Source organism: Eriocheir sinensis, chromosome 6 (assembly GCF_024679095.1).
Source record: "Eriocheir sinensis breed Jianghai 21 chromosome 6, ASM2467909v1, whole genome shotgun sequence".
Lineage (NCBI taxonomy): Eukaryota > Metazoa > Arthropoda > Malacostraca > Decapoda > Varunidae > Eriocheir > Eriocheir sinensis.
In genome coordinates this window covers 4,664,233-4,681,526 of record NC_066514.1, presented here as the reverse complement: position 1 = coordinate 4,681,526, position 17,294 = coordinate 4,664,233, and the positions used below count along the sequence as shown (strand labels likewise).

Sequence of the window (17,294 nt, the reverse complement as noted above, 5' to 3'; positions counted from 1 at the left end):
AGTTATGGCCAAAAAACGGGGATCAATAATAAGTAAGCGAAAAATTATTAATATGCAAGTATTTTGATAAGTTGGGAGACACCACCAAGCCTGTGCTCTGCCATGCCGTGTTATCTTAAGCCCAAATAGCCCTATCTTGACTTAGTGAATGGGCACGAACTCGGCGCAAAAGTTTTTGAACTCCCATATCTCAAAAAGTACTGGTTCAATTTTCCTTAAGTTTTGACAGTAGGTAGATATACATATGAACTATATAGTATCCAAAATTTAGCCCTCTGTGAGCAGTATTTTTTGGGTTATGGCCGAAAAACTGGAATCAATAATGCGGCGCTATCTAGTTACCAGTGAAATTTGCCATGTCTGTAGGAGTAGTAACGGTTATAGTAGTAGAAGTGGTTGGTTTTCTTTCTCTTTGTTTTGCTTTCTTTCTTTATTTCCTTCCCTCTTTCTTCCTTTATTTTTCATTATTCTCTCTTTCTCTCCTTTCCTATTTGATGATTTTTTTTTTTTCTTTTTCTTTACTGCAAAAGATACAGTACAAGGGCACAAAAAAATGAAACAATAAAAAAGCCTGCTACTCGATGTATAGGATATGTTAAGGTTATAGGATATGTGAAGGATATATGTTATATGATATGTTAATTGAGTAGCAGCGAGGATGATGTTTCGTAATGGTCCCTCCAAGCGAGAAAACTGAGAAAAAATCATCACTCACACAAACCATTTCATAATATATATCAAAGCATTTGTGATCAGATTATGTATCATCTATTTTGGGGGGTTTATATCAGGGCACAAATTTGGCCCGTCGCTGCTACACGGTAAAGCCACAAATTTGGCCCATCACTGCTTCACGGTAAAGCCACAAATTTGGCCCATTACTGCTTCACGGTAAAGCCACAAATTTGGCCCGTCGCTGCTTCACGGTAAAGCCACAAATTTGGCCCGCCGCTGCTACTGGGTTATGGGCAGGATTAGGTAAACCTGTAAACCAGCAACATATCCCCTATTAAGCTGCCGGGTCCAACAGTGCTGGACCAGTGATTGTTGTCAGGCTGTGTTTTGAGAATACTGTAGAGTACCTTTGGTTCCTAACATGCTTTTTTTTTTCATTTTTTTTTTTTTTTCCTTGCTGGCCCATATCAGCCTTTCTTGAAGGGCCTGCTGGATGGTAGTCGGGCCCCTCCCGTCATAGCACAGGCAAGTGTTTTATAGTGCCGCCAGGTTTTGTTAGCACATGCTGCCCCCCCCGGAGCTTGTTCTTGATTCACTTGGATGGTTTCATCTAGAGCCTGGGTTGATGGGTGGTTTTCAGGACAGCATGTGGGTTGTCTTAAGCTTAATTTGGTGCTAACTTTAACCCGTCTGCTGCGATTGGCACGGATTTCGCCTTCACTGGTAGCCTGGTAACATTATAGTCCCAGGTCTTTCTCTGCCTCTGTGGTGGATAGTGGAGTGTTTCCCATGTGTTGGCAGTGTGCTGAATATCCCCTCCTAAGGTGCAGGACTTTGCATTTTTCTTCATTGAATTGTAGCAGCCACTTTTTGATCGATTCCTGTAACTTGGTGATGTCTTCTTGTTAGAAATCCGCAGCCAAGGAGTTAAATTCATTAGTTTTCTATTTATTTATTATGTATTCGTTTTTGGGCATTTTCATTACGTGAAAAAGTTTCGAAAAATAATAATGAGCTAAGCACTTAAGAAAATGAGTTGTGACCACCTCAAATATACATGATTACTATTCATCAGTACTTTTCCATACAGTAAATAATTTGGTTCCTCCATTAAGTTTTGATTACTGGTGGTTTTCTCTAAAGGTCTGGTTCACGTGCATTGCTATCCTGGATCCTTTCTTTGAGCTTAATAGGAAAAAAATGTGTCATAGTTATAGGTTTGCCTCCGTGCTGTCACCCTGCCTGGTCAAACTCTTTCGCCTCTGCCTGTCAACATCTACCTTTCCTTCTTGCTGAAAGTATGCCTTCATACAGCCTGTACCTAAGAAGGGTGACCGCTCCAATCCCTCAAACTACCGTCCTATAGCTTTACTTTCATGTCTATCTAAAGCTTTTGAATCAATCCTTTACCGGAAGATTCAAAAGCACCTTTCCACTTCTGACCTTCTATCTGATCGCCAGTATGGGTTCTGCAAGGGGCGTTCTACTGGTGATCTCCTAGCCTTCTTAATTGACTCTTGGTCATCCTCTCTTAGCTGTTTTGGTGAAACTTTTGCTATTGCGCTGGACATATCAAAAGCTTTTGATAGGGTCTGGCACAAATCTTTGCTTTCTAAACTACCCTCCTACGGTTTCTATCCTTCTCTCTGTACCTTTATCTCCAGTTTCCTTTCTGACCGTTCTATTTCTGCCGTGGTAGACGGTCACTGTTCTTCCCCTAAATCTATTAACAGTGGTGTCCCACAGGGTTCTGTCCTATCTCCCACTCTTTTTCTGTTGTTCATTGATGATCTTCTTTCCAAAACGAACTGTCCTATCCATTCCTACGCCGATGATGCCACTCTGCATTACTCAACTTCTTTTAATAGAAGACCCACCCTACAGGAACTTAACGACTCAAGGCTGGAGGCTGTAGAACGCTTAGCCTCAGACCTTACTATTATTTCCGATTGGGGCAAGAAGAACCTGGTGTCCTTCAACGCCTCAAAAACACAGTTTCTCCACCTATCCACTCGGCACAATCTTCCAAACAACTATCTCCTATTCTTTGACAACACCCAGCTATCACCTTCCTCAACACTAAACATCCTCGGTCTATCCTTAACTCAAAATCTCAACTGGAAACTTCATATCTCATCTCTTACTAAATCAGCTTCCTCGAGGCTGGGTGTTCTGTACCGTCTCCGCCAGTTCTTCTCCCCTGCACAGTTGCTGAACATATACAGGGATCTTGTCCGACATCGTATGGAGTATGCATCTCATGTGGGGGCTCCACCACAGCTCTTCTGGACAGAGTGGAGGCTAAGGCTCTTCGTCTCATCAGCTCTCCTCCTCATACTGATAGTCTTCTACCTCTTAAATTCCGCCGCAATGTTGCTCTCTTCTATCTTCTATCTATTTTTCCACACTGACTGCTCTTCTGATCTTGCTATCTGCATGCCTACCCCCCTGCCTCTGCCCCGCTGCACTCAACTTTCTACTCATGCTCATCCCTATACTGTCCAAACCCCTTATGCAAGAGTTAACCAGCATCTTCACTCTTTCATCCCTCACGCTGGTAAACTCTGGAACGATCTTCCTTCATCTGTATTTCCTCCTGCCTACGACTTGAACTCTTTCAAGAGGAGGGTATCTCCTAGGACACCTCTCCTCCCGTATTTGATCTTCCTTTCCGCCACCTCTTTTGTATCTTTTTTAGGAGCAGCGAGTAGCGGGCTTTTTTTTTATTATTGTTTTCTTTTTTTGTGTGCCCTTGAGCTGCCTCCTTTGTTGTAAAAAAAAAGAAAAAAGAAAAAAAAGAAAAAAAAAAAGACTTGTGTCGGAGGGCTTTGCCGCAGCAGCTCGCTGGATAGGCGGCAACACTCGTGCATAGTCGGTTAGTAGCGAACACCCAGTGCTTCAAGTAAGTAGTACCCCGCGCTACACTCCCTTGCTGTCGCTGATATTGCTTTATTGTTTTTTGCTTCTAATTCAGCGGTTCTTAACCCGGGGGTCGTGATCTTGGAATGAGGTGAGTTGTTTTGAGGAATATTGGATTCTATTCATATGGTGTAAGGTTTTCTGCATGTTTTACCGTATCTACAACTTCTGTAATAAATTATAAGTGGGAAGAGTTTTACAATCTGTGATAACTTGCTAATAAGGCAATGAAGTAGTCAAGAGAAATACAAATTCTAAACTATTATTTTGCATTTAGGAATACTAAGCTATTATTCTGCATTTAGGAAACTAGTAGGCTATTATGCATTTAGGAATACTAAACTATTATTTTGCATTTAGGAATACTAAGCTATTATTTTGCATTTAGGAAACTAGTAGGCTGTTATGCATTTAGGAATACTAAACTCTTATTTTGCATTTAGGAAACTAGTAGGCTATTATGCATTTAGGAATACTAAACTATTATTTTGCATTTAGGAATGCTAGCTACTCGCTGAAAGAGAGATGGAGATGTGATATATTATTCATTTTTATATATACGTACTTATTTTTTATATACTAATAGTTTTTAACAGCACCTTACAGACTGATTCTCATAGAACCGTAAAAGTTTATCTTTGTATCTTAATATTTGTGTAATATCATTCATATCGGTTACAATTCCGTACGGGTTATAAAACACAGTACACATATTTTACTACATTTTGCTATACTCCGGAGTCAAACCAATGTTTCCTGATGCAATGTTAACCATGTAGCAGCAACAGGCCAAATTTTTGGCTTTACCGTGTAGCAGCGACGGGCCAAATTTGTGGCTTTATCGTGTAGCAGCAACGGGCCAAATTTGTGGCTTTACCGTGTAGCAGTGACGGGCCAAATTTGTGGCTTTACCGTGTAGCAGCTACTGGCCAAATTTGTGGCTTTACCGTGTAGCAGCGACGGGCCAAATTTGTGGCTTTACTGCGTAGCAGCGACGGGCCAAATTTGTGCCATGATATAAACCCCCCAAAATAGATGATACATAATCTGATCAGAAATGCTTTGATATATATTATGAAATGGTTTGTGTGAGGGGTGATTTTTTCTCATTTTTCTCGCTTGGAGGGACCATTAAGAAACATGATCCCCGCTGCTACCGGGTTAGGCCCACTACCCTCGCTTGAGACACAAAAACACTTCCTCCGCCAAGTTTGTTCCTCTCGTTGTGTGATGATGGGTGTGTCAAGTGTTGGCTGCTTATGGTTATGACAGGTAACTCGATTTACGCGAGTATTGTGTCCTTGAAGAGGTGGCGTAAATCAAAACAATGTAAATCAAACAAGAGGTAGGTTCGTACCTTCATTGCCTACTGTATCACTCTGACTCCTCTCCCTCTCGTGTTTCCTCCTCTGGCTGCCCTTCCTCTCATGGTAGCACAGCAGCGAGGGTGTTGTTGTTGTTGAGTAGCGTGGCAGCGTGGGTACTGTATTGTTGTTCAAGTGGCGCGCGGGAAGAACTGAGCTCAGCTGTGTGGCTGCGGCGCCGTGTGAGTCTAGGTGCATGAGACATCTGGTGGCCACTCCATAAAATATCGTGTATAAGTGAAAAATACGTGTAAATTAAACATTTTATTTGGATTTTGGACCCCCAAAACTGCTAGTGATTGCTAGCTACTTTAACTAAAACTTGGTCAGGGCCTGTTGAAGCGATGAGGACTCACACACTCAAAAATCTCTCACGTGATAAATCATGATGCACTGTCCTATATTCTACAAGACATTGATCCCAAGTGTTTATGGTAACATTTTTCAGGTGCATTGGTGAGAAACACTCTACCATCCAGTTATTACAAGCTAAATACTCGCAACTAAGCTTACACCATTCTCGCATTTTTTCTACTCTCCTGCCGCACGTATAGCTAGAACCATTTTTCCAATAGTTTCCACGAAGACTAATGTTTAATCTGGCAAGTACCGAACAGAATCTAGTTGGTAGAACTCGTGGTAAAAGATATTTAACCCTAAAATACTATTGTTGTCCGGAATCCCGGCATGGGGGGATAATTTGTGTCGTGGAAGGAAATCTGTTAGACATACGGTGCTGTACGGCCGTGACATTTCAGTTACCATTCTGCCCTTGGTGCGTGAGGTACGTTTGTGTTTTTCCTGTGCTTAACCCAGTAGCAGTGACGGGCCAAATTTGTGGCTTTACCGTGTACCAGCGACAGCCCAAATTTGTGGCTTTACCGTGTACCAGCGACGGGCCAAATTTTTGGCTTTACCATGTACCAGCGACGGGCCAAATTTGTGGCTTTACCGTGTACCAGCGACAGCCCCACTTTGTGGCTTTACCGTAGCAGTGACGGCCAAATTTGTGGCTTTACTGTACCAGCGACAGGCCAAATTTGTGGCTTTACCGTGTACCAGCGACGGGCCAAATTTTTGGCTTTACCATGTACCAGCGACGGGCCAAATTTGTGGCTTTACCGTGTACCAGCGACAGCCCAAATTTGTGGCTTTACCGTGTACCAGCGACGGGCCAAATTTTTGGCTTTACCATGTACCAGCGACGGGCCAAATTTGTGGCTTTACCGTGTACCAGCGACAGCCCAAATTTGTGGCTTTACAATGTACCAGAGACGGGCCAAATTTTTGTCTTTACCATGTACCAGCGACGGCCAAATTTGTGGCTTTACCGTGTACCAGCGACAGCCCAAATTTGTGGCTTTACCGTGTACCAGCGACGGGCCAAATTTTTGGCTTTACCATGTACCAGCGACGGGCCAAATTTGTGGCTTTACCGTGTACCAGCGACGGGCCAAATTTGTGGCTTTACTGTGTACCAGCGATGGGCCAAATTTTTCACATGATATAAACCCCCCCAAAAATAGATGATGCATAAACTGATTACAAATCCGTTGATATCTATTATGAAATGGCTTGCGTGAGTAATGATTTTTTTCTCCTTTTTCTCGCTTAGAGGGGCCTTTAACTCGTACGATCCGATCAGAGGTATATGGGCACCCCCCCGTGATCCGGCTAAATCACGAAAAAATCGAGTGTTACAAAATTGAATGGAAACATTTTTATCATCAATATACTTATTATGCGCATATACTGGTAAAATATTTTGGCAATACTCAATTTAGTTTCGCCGCAACAGAGCCTTGAAGTTGGAGTGCGGCGTGATTTGGCAACCTCCGCTCCGTCCCGGGCGAAGGAGGGAGGGTGGGGGAAGCTGGGGCCTCCAGCGGAACGCAATAATGCAACTCCCGCTTCTCAGAGACGATGTTCTGCTGTTAGACTGTCTGTATATGTTGTGTGTATTTGTACATGATAAGAATTTTCAGTATGTGATGAATTTTACCACACAAAATGAAGTGCATGAAATCGTATAACACAGTCTATGCACATGTAGTTTACATTGCACAGTTACATATTTGCCTTTTTTGCATAAATAATGTTTCCTGTATTTACAAATACCGAACAGAATATATCATTTTATATAAAAAAAAAAAGTATCCACTATTGTATACCTTAGCTTATGATACGTACATAACTTATTTTACAGTCATAGTACTCACAGTAACATAACTATTTTCCTTACACTATAACTATTCTGTACATATTTACACAGACACTGTTTTTGGTGAGTTTTTCGTTTTCTCTTTGGGTTTTTCTGTGTGTGCCACCGCAAAAAGCAGTCCCCGAGGCACAGCCCCACGTCACACTCAGGGCACAAACTCGTCACTCGGGTTCTCTTGTTTTTCAGTTTACAGACAACACACTGTACAGGCTTCTTTGGTGTCAGTGCCAAGTGATGTCTGGAGATGTAGGCTGCCCTTGAAGCCTGTCTGGTCTCATCGTCATGACGACCCCGTGTCAGTGATGTGACAGTGCCATGTTCCTCAAGGAGCTGATATGACACGTTATACACAAAATCCCTGAACTTGATCTTAGGCTTCGTGGGGTCGTAGCGGGCCACCAACCAGGCGTTGTAAGCATTCAGCATTGTCAGGTCAACTAGGTGAAAAAAAAGTTTCAGGTACCATTTCGTCGACTTTCTGACACACTCGACGCCACGCAACATGCAGTCTGATTTATCAATGAGACGCATGTTTTCGATGTAATCGATGACGACGTCGGGCTTCTTGATGGGCTTGCCGGTTCTATAGTGTTTTTTGTCAGTTTCTTTGATTTTTCCTTCGTGGATGGTGGAAAGTAAGTGAACATCCCTCCTGTCAGTCCATTTTATGGCCAGGATCTTCTCAGTCTGACGGCGGGTTATGGTTCTAGGTTTCTTTGCCCTCTTCTGTCGACGTTTGATGTGGGCCGTGATTTTGCTATCGTCTTCAGTATCAGGAGTCTCACTACTGCTGGGGTGTGGAAGGAGAACTTGGTCATCCCTATGAAACTTGGGCATGTACTTTCTCTTGGCCTTGGCTGTGCCACACATGCCTGTCTTCTGTTCATGCAGGTACTCACAAAGGTATGGGCTGGTATACCAGTTATCGGTAAAGAGTACATGCCCACTGCCGGTGTAGGGTTCCATCATTTTCTTTACTATCTGTCCTGATAAGCCCAGAGGATCGCCAGGACGTAACTTCGGAATGTCGGTGTCGGTGCCAGAGTACACAATGAAGTCTAGAATGAAGCCTGTCTCGCAATCACAGAGTACGAATAGCTTTACTCCGAAACGGTGGCGCTTTGATGGAATATACTGCTTGAAAGCTACCCTTCCTTTGAACAGCTTCAGGCTTTCATCAATCACTACTTTCCTAAAAGGGTAAAAGTATTTCCTGTAGTTCTTGAGGATCATGGACATAATGGGTCGAATCTTCCACAGGCGATCTTCCTTGTTGGGCTGGTCGTTGTTTGCGAAATGAAGGAATGACATCAACATTAGGTAGCGGTCCCTAGACATGAACTTGGGGAATAGGGGTGTTGATATCATTGAATCACGCTTCCAGTAATCTCGAAGGGCATGCTTCTTGATTAGGGGCATCACCAGAGCTAGGGCCATGAACACAAGTAGCTCCTCAGGAGTAGTATCAACCCAGGAGGTAAAGCGACTGCGGGGGCTAATGACCTCCGTCTTGTGTTTCACCCAGGCATAGTACTTGTTTGTTTCGTTGACGATGACCCCCAAGATGTCGTCGTCGAAAAAGGCCCTGAAGAAGTCCTTCTCAGTCGCTTCATTGTCGCAGGGCCAGGCAGAACGCAGACCCGAGTTACTAGGGTCAAAGTCACGCAGTTGTGGTATGAAATTGTCCCCCGGTGTCCATTGAAATTCCTGAACCAAAGTATGGCTGGGTTCAGGCTACATGTCTTGCTGTTGATGTTCTTCCGCGTCTTCCTTCTCCTCCTCCTCCTGGTCACTCGTGAAATAGACAGAGATGCCGTCAGCATCGTCACTTGATTCCCCAACCTCCCCACTATCGCTGTCAATCACCCAACCCTGTCGCTTAGCCTCCAAATCTTCGTCGCTGTCAGAAAAATCGTCTTGTGTGGCGAGTATGGCGACAAATTTGGAGGGAGTGAGGCTGGTGGTAGAACCTACGTTGGACTGGCAGGGTGGCGTGGGATTAGTGGTCGGGCACTGGGTGGACAGGGTGTTCTGTACTGGGACAGACTTCACCTTCCCTTGGACTCTAATACCACCTTTTCTACCATAAAACGTCCCTATAGAAGTGCCACTAGTACAAGGCTGAGTAGTAGTAGTAGTACTGGTAGTAGCAGTAGTAGTAGTAGTAGTAGAGGAAATAGTTTGGAGAGAGACAGTTGTGGTGATAGGCAGTGTGCTAGGCTGTGAGTGAGTAGATAATGCACGCGCTGTCCTCCTCTCTCTCCCGTGTGGTCGACCTGCCTGCTCGACCTACAGAGGATCCATGGGTGGTCTTGGCACCCCTTGAAGCTGCTGGGGCACCAGTAGAGGCCATAAATGTCAATGCAGAGGTGGATAATAGTGTAGGCTGGGTGGTGGTGGTAGGAGTCACTATAACTGGGCTCAACCCACTTCCTCGCCCTCTCATTGCCCTACGAGGCCCCAGAGGATGAGATCGCCTTTCATCCTCACTGTCACTAGAATATACTAGCTTTCTTTTCGCTGGAGGAACCATTTTCACTAAGAAAATGATCAAAAAAACAGCAAATATGGTGCGCATCTGGGAATCATGACTGTACTCCACAAGCGACCTTGGCAAAGTGAGCGTGGTGGGTGTAATTGAAATTTTTCCCACCAGAGGCGTAGTGGGAGGGTAGGAGTACCAGTGTAAGCATTTTGACAGCGTTACCAATTAAAGCGCATTTGTGGTGCACTGCTAAAGATCCTGTCACCCGGGTGGCGTATCGGACTTGTGTACCAATTCCACCCGGGTGGCGTATCGGATTTTACGGGTTAAGAAACATGATCCCCGCAGCTACCGGGTTAATTCCTGAGTGCAGTGTCCTGCAGTACTACAGGTGATGACGGTCACATATGAGGTGATTCGCACACACAGTGATCATGCACGTCAACCCAGCCACCAGTGTTCAGTCCAGTACCGTGGTGTGCAGGTGTGTCGCTGAGGAGTCAGGAAGTGCACAAGTAGCTACGGCTTCTTACTGTGCAAATAAGTGGTCAGTATGAGTGAAAGGGGAAAAGTTGGGGTTCTGTAAGCACACTCCAATTAACCTACGTTATAATGAGTTGGCACAACAAAACTTTGCTTAGTGAACAGCTTCTCAGCGATATAATTGTTTGTTAAGGGGGCTTGCCTGTACCTTGATGGAACATGTGACCTAACACATCTCCCACACACCAGGAAGGACTACTGGCCATGAGTGTAGCGTTGAGGAAGACTTGCTGCCCTCTCTCCCTCAAGGCTGGCCTGCAGCCTGAGTGGCCAGGAGCAGCGGAGCAGACTGTCACTGGTGTGAGGACCAAGGCCTGATCAGAAGGACCACCACCACCGTGCTGCTGCCTTCTCCAGCCATAAAGGAAGGGAAAGGTTGAGTGTCAGGACTGTAGGACAATTTGATAGGGGAGAGGAAGTTCATCAGACACAGCCTTGCACACACTGGTTCAGGAAACCATGAGAGCCAGGAGTGTGAGAAAAGCCTCCCTGGGAAGGGTGACTTTGACTAAGACACTCACTCATTCTGCTGAAAGAAATCATGATTGTGCAGTTTGTGGGGAAAGTTTCAGCAAGAAGGGTAAACTCAAGACACACGTTCTTACACACACTGCTGAAAAAAATCATGAATGTGAAGTTTGTGGGAAAAGATTTAATCGGAAGGGTAACCTCAACACACACATCCTTACACACACTGGTGAAAGAAATCATGAATGTGAAGTTTGTGGGAAAAGATTTAATCGGAAGGGTAACCTCAACACACACATCCTTACACACACTGGTGAAAGAAATCATGAATGTGAAGTTTGTGGGAAAAGATTTAATCGGAAGGGTCACCTCAACACACACATCCTTACACACACTGGTGAAAGAAATCATGAATGTGAAGTTTGTGGGAAAAGATTTATTCATAAGGGTCACCTCAACACACACATCCTTACACACACTGGTGAAAAAAATCATGAATGTGAAGTTTGTGGGAAAAGATTTAATCAGAAGAGTGACCTCAACAGACACATCCTTACACACACTGGTGAAAGAAATCATGAATGTGAAGTTTGTGGGAAAAGATTTAATCAGAAGTGTGACCTCAACAGACACATCCTTACACACACTGCTGAAAGAAATCATGAATGTGAAGTTTGTGGGAAAAGATTTAATCGGAAGAGTAACCTCAACAGACACATCCTTACACACACTGGTGAAAGAAATCATGAATGTGAAGTTTGTGGGAAAAGATTTAATCGGAAGAGTCACCTCAACAGACACATCCTTACACACACTGGTGAAAGAAATCATGAATGTGAAGTTTGTGGGAAAAGATTTAATCGGAAGAGTACCCTCAACACACACATCCTTACACACACTGGTGAAAGAAATCATGAATGTGAAGTTTGTGGGAAAAGATTCTGTTTAAAGTCATACCTGAAGACTCATAGCATAAGACACACTGGTCACAAAGGGTTCAAATGTGATGCTTGTGGAAAGCGTTTCATGACCAGAGGTGAGATTAGCAGACATGTGAAGATTCACCTCTGAGGTGTTGTGTTGTGCTGCTGTATGTGGGAGTAGGCGGTGCAGGGCAGCATTGACTAGCATGAAGGACAGAAAATATAGCCCAGATGGGGAATCAAGGCAGGTTGTGTGTGTGTGTGTGTGTGTGTGTGTGTGTGTATATTTACCTATTTGTATTGACCTGTTGGTAGTCTACCGGGCCCGGCCTAAGCTGTAATAGTCCCGTCTCCATATCTACATTCCTTTGCCTTTCCATCATTTTTTGGGCACTGTACGCCTCCACCACCTCTTCCCGCAAGCTGTTCCATGTGTTAATGAGATAGCCTGTCCCCCTTGTATTTCAGTCAATGTGATCAATGAGGTAACCTACACCCCTTGTATGTCAGTAAATGTGATAAATGAGATAACCTACACCCCTTGTATGTCAGTAGATGTGATCAATGGGGTAACTTGCACCCCTTGTATGTCGGTAAATATACCTGTCTATGTAGTGCCTGTAGGCAAAGTGGTCTGTGACAAATGACAAATATGTTGAAATATCAGGACTTGAGTTATGTTAATGAGATGTGATGGATGGATCCTTTTTTTGCCTCCTAGTGTATGAGTTTCATGTGTCAAGGAACTATGCATTTGTAACTCCTTCACTTTCTCTCCCTCTTAACCCGTCCGCTGCGATTGGCACGGATTTCGCTTTTACTGGTAACGTGATAACATATACTCCCATGTCCTTCTCTGCCTCTGTGGTGGATAGTGGAGTGTTTCCCATGTGGTATTGGTGTGCTGGATATCCCCTCCCAAGCTGCAGGACTTTACATTTTTCTTCATTGAATTGTAGCAGCCACCTTTTGTTCCATTCCTGTAGCTTGGTGAGGTCTGACAAGGAAATCCGCAGTCAAGGGGTTAAGAAGATGAGAGAGTTTTAAGGTTTCTGCCCCTTTGTTCCAGGGTTTATTTCCCTAAGTTAAGCCTTCAGTAAATATTTAGTAGAGGTTTGCATCATTTCTTCTGGATGCTTACATTTTTCACCTGTACGGAATTTTATTATGTTGACAAAGTTGTAGTTATTTCTCTATGAAGTGGCAGAAATACACAGCTGCTGGGAAGCATTGCATTGTTACAGTCACAGCTTCATGTACAAAAAATATTAGTATTTCCACAGATAAATACCCAACTCCCTTGAAAAGCAACAAAGGTTAGATTAGGTTAGGTAAGACTAGGTTAGATTAGGCTAGATAAGGTAAGGTTAGATTAGGTTAGGTAAGTAAGAGTTCAACAGATATTAACTCAAATTACCTAACCTCACTTACCTCATAATCTAACCAAACCTTTTATAATACAAGGTTTATGAATATGAAACTGTACACTATAAACAAGCTAAATTCATATATTGCTGATTTAGGAAATAAAAGTAGTTATGCTTCAGTACACTGTGTGGTATCATTTGCCAAGTCATCTTCCCACTCACACCTGTCACTCTCCTGCACCTGTCTATTAGTTTAACCCGGTGGTAGCAGCGGGGATCATGTTTCTTAACCGGTCCACTGCGATTGGCACGGATTTGGCTTTCACTGCATGTAGCCTGGTAACTACTCCATGTCTTTCTCTGCCTCTGTGGTGGATAGTGGAGTGTTTCCCATGTGGTATTGGTGTGCTGGATACCCTTCCAAGGTGCAGGACTTTACATTTCTCTTCACTGAATTGTAGCAGACACTTTTTGTTCCATTCCTGTAGCTTAGTGAGTTCTGACTGCAGGAAATCCGTAGTAAAGGGGTTAATTGTCCCTCTAAGTGAGAAAAATGAGAAAAAATCACCCCTCACACAAATGATTTCATAATATTGTTATGCCGGACGTGTTACTTGGGTTCCGTGTCGCCGTCAGGAGACTCCGTGGGAGGGAGATATGTAAACACTTTGCACAGTTTCTGTAGTTTAATATTCTTCTTTAGTAGTACACTTCACTCTGACTCTTCACTTACCACTAGCTTACTATGACTGGGACTGCCTCTCTCTCGCCCTCTTCTCCTATATATATCCAGAACAGTACAGTCTAGAATATTACAGTATATTTCAGATCATACAAGAACATGTAGCAAAAATATATGCGAGTTGGCAAAACTTCCCGCCTGGCGCCTGGCCGCGCCCTCAGGGCGCGGACGGCCTGCCTTGCTCTCCGCCCCTTTGCTCGTTTCTCCGGGAGCCTTCTAGAGGCCTATGGTCGCCGGGGGAAGCTTCCAGCACAACACTATCCCCCCCTCTTAATTGTGATCGTCCCGATCACACACTTAACTATATACAAACATAAGAGAATTAATCAAAAACATAATAATCGTCGTATTGCTGTGGACGCCTGCGTTGTCTCTGTCTTCTGTTCGTTGCCTCTTGCGCGTCTGTCTCTTGGTGCGCCTCGTCGTCGTCCGCTTCTTGGGGTGTCCCTGGAACATCTGCCGAAGCCGGGAGGTTATCTCCCTCGGCTGAAAGGGCCAGGAGGCCTACGTCGTCGTCGACCTCCTCTCGGTCCTGGACGTCCCTTGCGTTTTCGTCGGCGGGTGGGTGTCGGTAGTGGTTCCAGGTGTAGTTTCCCGGACCGTGGTACCCATAGGCGGTTGACGTGGACAACTTTCGGCTTGGTCTTTCCGTTCTCCGGATTCGGTAAGTCACGTCGGAGAGGCGTTCTAGCACAGTGTAAGGGCCTTCCCAGGGGCTCTGTAACTTCGGAGACTGTCCTTTCTTCCTCTGCGGGTTGTAAAGCCAGACTCGGTCTCCTTCCTTGAAGTCAACGTGGCTTGCCCTCATATTGTAACCGCGCTTCATGGCCTCCCCGGAGAACTTCAAGGCACCACGGACTTGATGGTGCACCTCTTCCAGCCGTTCCTCTAGTTGACGGGCAAAACTGGAGGCGTCCCTTGGAAGGCTTTCCCCAGGAGGCCTTCCTGTCAGTAGGTCCACCGGCAATCGCAGCTCACGTCCAAACATCAGCTTTGCCGGTGAATACCCCGTAGTCTCGTGGGCGGCAGACCTGTAGGCCATGAGAAGCGCAGGCAGCTTCTGATCCCATGAAGACTGATCATTGTTGCACTGCTTGGCCAACTCCTGGCCCAACGTCCAATTAAACCTCTCCACCATTCCATCTGACTGTGGGTCTTCTTGATACCCAGAAGCTTGCAGCACTCAGCAAGGACTGTTGACTCAAAATTCCTTCCCTGGTCGGAATGGAGCTCGTTAGGCACACCGAAGCGACAGAAGAACTCCTCCACCAAAACCTTGGCGATGGTAGTGGCTTCCTGGTCAGGGATGGCGTAGGCTTCCGGCCACTTGGTGAAGTAATCCATTGTGACACAGATGTACCTATTTCCGTTCGTCGTCAGAGGCAAGGGTCCTGCTATATCCACTGCCACCCGTTCCATGGGGGCTCCAACCTGGTATAGTTGCAGTGGGGCCCGGTGACGCTTCTTGGGGCCCTTCTTTGCACAGCACACCTCACACGCGTGACACCATTCTTCCACGTCCTTCCTCATGCCAACCCAGTAGAACCTTTGGCGCAGGCGACTCAGTGTCTTCTTTACCCCTAGGTGTCCGCTGGTGATGTTGTCGTGCATTTCTTTCAAGACGCCTTCCCGGGACTTCACAGGTAACACCGTGGACCAGTAGTGGTCAAGACCATCATGAGAGACCCAGCGTCGCTGCAACACCCCGTCGTCTATCCGAAGAGTGTCCCACTGAGTCCAGTAATTCTTGGTGGTAGGGCTTTCTCGAGATTACTTCCCACCCAGGTCGCGTTGACGACTGACTCAGCCACTCCATAATTGGTCTCAGATCTCGGTCCTCCCGCTGCAGTTTTCCCAAGTCTTCCCATGGCACCTCCGCTGTCTGTTCCACTGTAGTGCGGCGGCACATATTCTGGACGCTTTCCCTCTGGAGGCAATGTTGACACTCCGGTAGGCATGGGCGCCGGCTCAAGCTGTCCGCGTTACCGTGTGTTAGTCCAGATCGGTGCACAATAGTGTAGTGATGCTGCTCTAGTTTACCTATCCAGCGAGCAAGCTGGCCCTCAGGGTTTTTCAGTGACTTCAGCCACCGCAATGCAGCGTGATCCGTGCGGATGGTGAAAGTTGCACCGTACAGGTAAGCATGGAAAAAGTCAAGGCTCTTGACTACTGCCAGGAGTTCTTTCCGGGTCACGCAATAGTTTTTCTCGGCTGGGGTGAGCTTCTTGCTGAAGTAGGCCACAACCTGTTCCATGTCGGCACATGCCTGGGACAGCACTCCACCAATCCCCTCATCACTGGCATCACAATCCAGTATAAAACGCTTAGAGGGTTTGGGTAGGTGAGTACGGGCGAGCTGATGAGGGCCTCCTTGAGCTTCTCAAAGGCAACCTGAGTTTCCGCTGTCCACTCAAACTTGCGCCCCTTCTTCGTCAGGAGGTGCAGTGGTGCAGCAATCGTAGCGAAGCCTTTCACAAACCTGCGGTAGTATGAGCACAACCCGAGGAAGCTCCGCAGCTCCTTCACGTTGGTGGGTGTCGGCCAGTCCCTTACCGCAGCCACCTTCTCAGGATCAGTGCGTACTCCAGCCTCGCTCACGATGTGTCCCAAGTATTGGACCTCCTTTTGGAACAGACAGCATTTCTTCGGGCTGAGCTTAAGGTGTGCAGCTCTAAACCGGGCGAAAACCTCTGATAGCCTTTCCATCTCCTGCTCGAAGGTCTGGCCAAAGACAATCACGTCGTCGAGGTAGATGAGTGCCGTCTTCCAGTGAAGTCCCTCCAGCACCCTCTCCATCAGCCGCTCAAACGTGGCCGGCGCGTTGCACAGGCCAAAGGGCATGACCTTAAACTGCCACAGGCCTTGACCGTAGGAGAAGGCTGTTTTCTTTGTCCTGTTCCGCCATTTTGACTTGGTGATACCCAGACTTCATATCCAGTGTTGAAAACCACTTGGAGCCCACCAAGGCGTCGAGCGTGTCGTCGATCCGTGGGAGTGGGTATGAATCCTTGATGGTGAGATCGTTGAGGGCTCGGTAGTCCACGCAGCACCTGAGGGAACCGTCCTGTTTCCTGACGAGCACTACAGCAGACGCCCACGGGCTGCTGGACCGCCTGATTAACCCGTGTTGCCGGAGATCATCCATTACCTCATCCATCTCCTTGCGACGGGCTGGTGCCATCCTTCGAGGAGCTTGCTTCACTGGGCGGTGGCTACCTGTGTCGATGTGGTGCTCTACCAGGTCCGTACACCCCAAGTCCAGGTCTCCTGTGGAAAACACATCTGCATTTCTCACGAGAAGCTCCCTGAGCTGTTCCACTTGGGGTTCCTCTAGACACTTGGAGCTCCTGTCAAACAGGTCGCACAGGTAGTCGGGCAGCTCCTCCTGGGGCTTCGTCAGGGTTCTCCTGCAGACACAGGTTCTTGGTTTCTGGTCGATCTCTTGGCACAACCCCACCATGGTCCCTTGTTTTATTTTCTTTGGGCTGAAGGAGACATTGGCCACGACGACAGGCACTTCCGCTGCAGCAGGGTCTACCAAAGTACTGCCTACAATCACCCTGTTTTCTACCGGGCATCGACTTCCA

At 46.1% G+C, this 17,294-nt stretch overlaps 2 protein-coding genes across 62 annotated transcripts in view; one reads left to right on the top strand and one right to left on the bottom strand.

The window, feature by feature from the left end:
* Window positions 1–17,294, top strand: part of LOC126989091 (uncharacterized) — a 149,870-nt gene that overhangs the window by 74,479 nt on the left and 58,097 nt on the right. Inside the window, exon 5 of one of the 46 annotated variants that reach the window (XM_050847793.1) lies at window positions 10,397–10,542. The exons of the other annotated variants lie outside the window; for them this stretch is intronic. Within the exon in view, the coding sequence (XP_050703750.1) occupies window positions 10,397–10,525 (129 nt within the window). The 3' untranslated portion in view covers window positions 10,526–10,542. Of the gene's footprint in view, window positions 1–10,396; window positions 10,543–17,294 lie in introns of those variants that run through there. 46 annotated transcript variants of the gene reach the window in all.
* Window positions 1–17,294, bottom strand: part of LOC126989024 (uncharacterized) — a 114,846-nt gene that overhangs the window by 63,229 nt on the left and 34,323 nt on the right. For 2 of the 16 annotated variants that reach the window (XM_050847558.1, XM_050847554.1), the window contains exon 3: window positions 10,877–11,548. The exons of 2 other annotated variants lie outside the window; for them this stretch is intronic. In XM_050847558.1, coding sequence (XP_050703515.1) covers window positions 10,877–11,548 — 672 coding nt within the window. Of the gene's footprint in view, window positions 1–10,581; window positions 11,549–17,294 lie in introns of those variants that run through there. 12 more of the 16 variants (XM_050847566.1, XM_050847574.1, XR_007742843.1 and 9 more) reach the window with 11 other exon arrangements.